The 6,080-nt window shown below is 39.1% G+C and overlaps 2 protein-coding genes across 4 annotated transcripts; one reads left to right on the top strand and one right to left on the bottom strand.

Moving 5' to 3' along the window:
* Positions 1–3,623: 3,623 nt before the first annotated feature.
* LOC128873976 (protein lin-52 homolog) lies at positions 3,624–4,338 on the top strand. Of its 3 annotated transcripts, none has more exons than XM_054118098.1 (4): positions 3,624–3,799; positions 3,865–3,942; positions 4,026–4,118; positions 4,195–4,338. In XM_054118098.1, the coding sequence occupies exons 1-4, from the start codon at positions 3,769–3,771 to the stop codon at positions 4,326–4,328; spliced, it is 336 nt and encodes a 111-aa protein (XP_053974073.1). In that variant the 5' UTR covers positions 3,624–3,768; the 3' UTR covers positions 4,329–4,338. The 3 variants fall into 3 exon arrangements, with proteins under 3 accessions (XP_053974073.1, XP_053974071.1, XP_053974070.1); XM_054118096.1 differs by having other exon boundaries at positions 4,020–4,118; XM_054118095.1 differs by having other exon boundaries at positions 4,008–4,118.
* LOC128873971 (chymotrypsin-like protease CTRL-1) lies at positions 4,168–6,074 on the bottom strand. The gene is made up of 7 exons (XM_054118089.1): positions 5,746–6,074; positions 5,391–5,599; positions 5,221–5,326; positions 4,993–5,153; positions 4,798–4,896; positions 4,549–4,721; positions 4,168–4,444 (listed from the first exon to the last, which is right to left on the bottom strand). Exons 1-7 carry the CDS (start codon positions 5,994–5,996, stop codon positions 4,340–4,342), a joined length of 1,104 nt encoding a protein of 367 aa, XP_053974064.1. The 5' UTR covers positions 5,997–6,074; the 3' UTR covers positions 4,168–4,339.
* Between the last annotated feature and the right edge of the window lie 6 nt (positions 6,075–6,080).

Here is a 6,080-nt window from a genome sequence, read left to right as displayed (position 1 = left end):
CAATGAGTGCCAATTGTCAGCGTCGTTTGCTTAAATTGCTCATCGAATATTCATGCGTAAACGACCACGGGAATGCAGTTCTACTCGATGCCTAAATAGAATAAAACATGAACAGGAATGTCGAAAACTCTGCGTAAAAGTATTTCATTTTCGAATCGAATCGTTCAAGAGTCGAGACGATTCGAAGCTTGATTCCATGTACCACGCGCAGAGGAGGTAGGAGATATATGTATACTAATTGAAGAGCCGGTTAGAAGCAAGACAGAAGCGAGTCTTTCGATTAACACCTCCGCTGGACCACACACGATCTCGGTTTTAAGAATTTCCAGTCTGATCTTTTTGTTTATCGAGAGAGGCAAATTTGATTGCTGTCTGTACAAGCGTTAATAACGATACGCAACTATTTTCAATAGGATCACCATTTCGACCAGAGAGAGAGGACGAGAGAATGACAGCGCGAGTCGATGCAACACCGAAGAACGCTGGGAATACGTCGAAGCCAGGCGCTGCGCGCGGTATACGGTATGCAAAAGTGCAGAGGCGCTTTGGCGAAAACATCAACAGCTGAAGGAGGATAGGGGGGAAAAAAGCGACTACTTTTGGAAGTTCATGAAAGTTCGTTTACACAACTCTTTCCCGTACTGTGATGCATTATGCTCTCGAGACGGACTGACCTGAAATCTTCGGCCTCTACTGCTCTTCACGAAGGAAGAGCATCACGACTCGTCATTCCGGTACGCTTTCTACGGATTCGTTCGATATACTATGTGTCCCGGAAGTACAAAATAGTTTCTGTCCAAAGGACGAACCTTCGTCTCGGTTACGTATCCTTTTGCAGATTCTACCTCGAATACTTGTATTTCTATAATTGTGTACACTTCGGAATACGTATAACGTATGTATCGCGATACTTGAGACCAAAGAAGCTGGCTCGTATAACGAATACGATATACGATAATTTCATCGATATTATTATTTCATCGAATTTTATTTCGCGATTAAAAGGTATATACGTACGAATAAAGTGATATCGGCGTTGGACACGAGCTATCGTCTATCCAGATTTTCTTTTTCTTCAGACCTACTGCTGATCGTGACACGTTATGCGATAAAATTCATTTTTACCAGAGAACCTGTTTCCTGCAAGTAGCAAGACTATTCGCGATTCGCAACATGTTTCAGCAATGGTACGCGGCGCGGTATTATTCTACCGATAGAAAAACCCGAGTCTCGTAGCTGGTGTCATATTCTACCCGGTATGCTGTCCGAGCAACTGCTTCGCCCGATGGAGTACTTGGTCCGCGCGCGACTCCTGATGGTACTCGAGGCCAAGTCGAGAGAGACCTCTCTACATGGGTGGTCCATTCTCCTTACGCATGCATTATATAAGTTCGGTAAAGCTCACACCAAGGATGCATCGGCACCGGGAGTTGTTCAGGAGTCATCCGACGGAATTCGATAATTATATCCTAAACATTTCTCTCACGCTTTCCACGCTCCCAGCGAACACTCTTATATGCGACGCGCGCGTTACTTTCCTAAAGAATTTCGTCATCGAGCCCCCTGTACATGCGTAATCATTGAAATTTTCGGACACGCGAATAGCCGAATTCGTGCGCAAAGAATCTGCCGCGGCCCTGTTCGACTGGCAGAGCTCCCAGGAAACGCGGTCGATTCATCATGCCGATGTCGCGTCCTACGTTGCTCCACAACTCGCGATATATCCTACGAGATGTGGAACGCGGAGAGGTAGAGAAACGTGGCCTGTATTCCGCAGATAAGAACGGACCCTATATCCCAGCAACGTTGTCTCCACCCCTCCGCGAGATCAAGATTCCTTCCGGTCCCAATTACGTTCCAGATACTTGCGTGGTCACGAGAGGATTACCATCCCTCTGTAGGCAGTAATAGAAAACGGAGACACCGCGCAAACCTGCTAGAATATCGCTAAAAAGACGATCTGCAACGCGATTCTTATTTCATTCGTAAATTTCATTCGGAATTTAACAAAAATTTACGTTACTTCGGCCGGCTGCGGCGCAACATACAACGATACTTTATCACCCGTTTGCACAGATTCTCGAAATCTAAAAGAACGCGAATGGTATTACCATTTTATATTCGACAGAAGTCGCTGAAATCATCGATTTAAGAAGCTACTTTACTATTGAATTTACTTCTTTCATCATTCATTTGCAAACGGTTAAATATACAGATAAAATATCGTCGAGTTTCTAGCAGTGCTTATTTCGTAACAGTTGCCACGCCTGGATTACATGTAACAACCGAGTTGATTATAGAAGCCAGATAATTATTTAATAATATATTACCTTAATAAATGGCAAATTAATTCTCGAAGTGATAATACATTCCCAAAGCGAATAGGTAATGAAATATTCGGTACGATGTAATCATTGTAAAAGTCTCTTCAATGATGCTTCGTTATATCAACTGTATATTTACGTTTAATAAAGAACTTGTATAATTAATTAAAAACAAAACAATATATATTCGTACACAGCAGTACGTATACGCTTTCATGGCTTGGCTAGGCTTGGATGTACTTGATTTAAACAGCGTTAATGTTATATTTTTGTGTAAATACGCTTTTATGGATACGCAAAATAACTGGTATCGCCATCTCGCGGTGAAAGGATCGAACTAATTTTCGGAGTTTGGTCAGCGCCTCTATCGGGAAAACGCTCAAGTTTGTCCTCGATGGTTCCTGTTTTCACTGCTAGATAACGCCATTTACGTTGTTTTTTTTACCGACCGGTGTCGATACATTACCATCATGTGGGTAATTGGTAATGTGGGTAATACCATCATCTAACAGTGAAAAAAGGAACCATCGAGGACAAACTTGAGCGTTTTCCCGATAGAGGCGCTGACCAAACTCCGAAAATTAGTTCGATCCTTTCACCGCGAGATGGCGAGGGTTCGTAAATTCGAGCAAATTGGACAACCAACAAAAACTGACAATATTATTGTCATTCTCGGATAATTCATTTGTACAGAGTATTATTAATTTATTTAGGGCCGAACCCAATCAAAAAATACGAATATCAAAGTCTAACAAGAGTTTCGTATATGTATATGTAAAGCCATATAACGAATTTTAGTTCGATCCTCTCACCGCGAGATGGCGATACCAACAAAAGCGTTGAAAAGCGTATACGTAATGTTGTATTCGAATAGAAAATAGAAAAAAAGAAAATTTGAAGTCAAGAATACAATGTCATTTGCAGCTAAAACCACATTTGTATTGTGTTGTGTAGGGTCGATTAGTATTGCAGGTTATGTTCACTATAGACAGGAATACGATAGGTACGCAATTAACATAATTTCTAGTGAAAAGTTAGGTTAAGTAATGTGGCGCGTAAGTTGCATTTAACACCGAGTATTTCTTGTGCAAAATGGACTTGGCTTTGAACAAATGTGACAATTAACAATAAATCTTGACTTTATATATTTTTATAGACAACAGCTTCATTTAGGCGTAGTTCGTGATAACGAAAGACAAGAACGTCGAAGAATACAGAACTTGTATTATCTCGAGCAACAAAGGGAATTGACAAAGACATTGCGAAACTCCGAAAAAGAAGAGCAAGAACTTAATTCGTAAATCGTAAACATAGTTTTTTTGTTACAAATACCGAGCGGTGTATCACGGTTAACTAGTATCGATAGCATCGCATATCTGTTTTCAAAACATCCGTCGTAGTGTTTACGTTATCGAATCAAAGAGTAACAGTTCCATCGGGTACAATGTCCTCGGAAGAGCCGGTAGATCAGCCAGGTAAAATTTATCGGATTACCCGAATACCTTGTCCTTATTTATTGTTTCGTATTCCATTATTATAGATCTAATTTGCGTGGAAGAAAGTCTTATGAGTTTGGAAAAGCTCGATCGAGCGTCGCCTGACTTATGGCCTGAACAAAGTAAGTTTGTACAATAGAATTTTATGCTTCTTTTAAATAAATGTGATAATATATCATATATGTAGCGATTAATCAAGTTCCAGGTGTTAACGAGTTTGTTGCTCAAAACTCGCCTCAAATTGAGCCGTCGTCTTGGGCTGCCAGTCTTACACCAGACGATATAAATCAATTACATCGTAAGTTAACGGTTGGGGCACAGGTTATAGTAAATGTATTTTGTACATGTAAATTTTAAAAGCAGTTTTATTTCAGAATTAGGAAACTTATCTATGACAGGTTTAATATCTGAAGTGAAAAAGTTACACGATACGGCTTATCAATTAGGATTGGAAGAGGCAAAAGAGATGACGCGTGGAAAGTACTTAAACATTTTCAAACACAAATAAAAAATGAACGATTAACAGTTGTTCAGAATCCAGGATATATATCTTTGTACATCGACAAAGACCGATGGAAAGTTGGCATCCATGTTGCAGTTAGAACCATACGATAAAATGCCTAACTAAAAATTGTGTAAAAAGAATTGTTTATAGTAAATAAGTGTACATGACTTTCTTGTAAATATATTCAGAATAAAAAACTGAAAAGGTGTATTAAGATTCTTACCAAAAAATGTGTGTCACCGTATTTATATAAAAGGGGACTTCCACTGTATCCCGCACAAGGCATTTCATTTCCTCTCGCGCATAGTTCGACAGATAATCCTTGATTATAGTAACTTGAACATTCACGGTTCGATATAATTCTCATTTTCAAAGACTGTTGCTCGCAGGATGTCGCTTAAATAAAAATACAATACGTAATACTTGAAACATATTTTTCCATTCATTTTTATGTATCGTACATTCCTCTTACTTGTTTGACCCGTTAATTTGCCCCATCCAACAAGAACGGAATCGATATTTCGATCTATGTATCTGTCTCCTGGAGGAAGACATATAGGCTGCACGGTTGCTAAACAGACAAAACAAATATTTATCGAGTCTCGATATATTTTTTTTTTTTTTATAACAATTTCAAATAATTTGTTCGAATGAATTCGGTAATTACCCGTGTATCGTATCGATTCTCTTAAACGTAACATTACTATATTGTTCGTAAAAGTGTTGGCGTTGTAATTTGGGTGCTTTATTACATACGATATATTATTTTTCTGTGTATCGCAACCGGAATCGGTATCGGTATTAAATTGTCCAACGATAATGGAATATCTGTTACACGATTATTAAGAATAAATTTGAAGGTTCGTACTGGAAATTACGAAATAGTTTTACGTACAGTTTGTAGTCGTCGGACTTTGCAAGAGCACAACTTGCAGTAGTCAATATCGTACGTTCGTTTAGAATTACTCCACTGCAGGGATATTTTATTTCTCCCATTGCATCTACGACAAAATTAGTCTGTAATGTATGCTTTATTACCGACATGTGGTTTGTACATATTCTCACTTCTAAAGCCAATTCTTGCGATAAAGGGGTATATTCCTGCGGTATTGGCGCTGCTTCGAACGAAGCTTTTCCCACATTCTGAAATCGAATTTGATCTTGTAAAAAATGAGCCATCTTCTTGGGTGAAAGTTGGATTCGCAACATTGCCGTCCACGTCACAGCACACCAATGGTTTACTGCTGTCATAGCCGCAGATCGCTTGGCGAAATCTGCATCGATATTAAAACATGTTGGTACGAAATTTTGATAGCTAAACGTTTATTTATTGGTCTATCGCCTTTTTTTTCTTTCTTTTTTTTCTTTTCTTAATCGTAACGTAACGACTGGCCATGGCGAAGTAATTGCTTCAGTTTACCTGTGAATTGGAAGCAGATTCCGATTCATCAAATTTAAAATAACCGGGCAGAATTCGATAAAAGTGCATTTCTTATCATTCGGGCAACTGTCAGAATTCTTTGAATATATTTCACTGGAGCAACTTTGCGATTGCGCGGTAATAACTAACACGAAAACAAGGTACAAGAACATAGACAAGAAAGACATTTTCTGCGGTCGACTGACGCGGTTTAAAACATATTTTAAACTGATCTCTCCGACAGATTTCATTTCGTGATGTACGATAGATTTTATTAAAGCGGTTACCTTGGTTCAAGGCATTATTCGCTCTTCCGGCGGAAGTCTCATTGTCAC

Source organism: Hylaeus volcanicus, chromosome 3 (genome assembly GCF_026283585.1).
Source record: "Hylaeus volcanicus isolate JK05 chromosome 3, UHH_iyHylVolc1.0_haploid, whole genome shotgun sequence".
Taxonomy (NCBI): domain Eukaryota; kingdom Metazoa; phylum Arthropoda; class Insecta; order Hymenoptera; family Colletidae; genus Hylaeus; species Hylaeus volcanicus.
This window is presented reverse-complemented; position numbering and strand designations above follow the sequence as displayed.

Coding starts and splice junctions, on each gene's coding strand:
- LOC128873971 (XM_054118089.1), bottom strand. CDS start 5,996: ATGAAATCTGTCGGAGAGATCAGTTTAAAATATGTTTTAAACCGCGTC. Junction 4,897..4,992: donor AGAATCGATACGATACACGG/GTAATTACCGAA, acceptor TTGTCTGTTTAG/CAACCGTGCAGCCTATATGT. Junction 4,445..4,548: donor ACGGTGACACACATTTTTTG/GTAAGAATCTTA, acceptor CACAATTTTTAG/TTAGGCATTTTATCGTATGG.
- LOC128873976 (XM_054118095.1), top strand. CDS start 3,769: ATGTCCTCGGAAGAGCCGGTAGATCAGCCAG. Junction 3,943..4,007: donor TGACTTATGGCCTGAACAAA/GTAAGTTTGTAC, acceptor TCATATATGTAG/CGATTAATCAAGTTCCAGGT. Junction 4,119..4,194: donor CGATATAAATCAATTACATC/GTAAGTTAACGG, acceptor GTTTTATTTCAG/AATTAGGAAACTTATCTATG.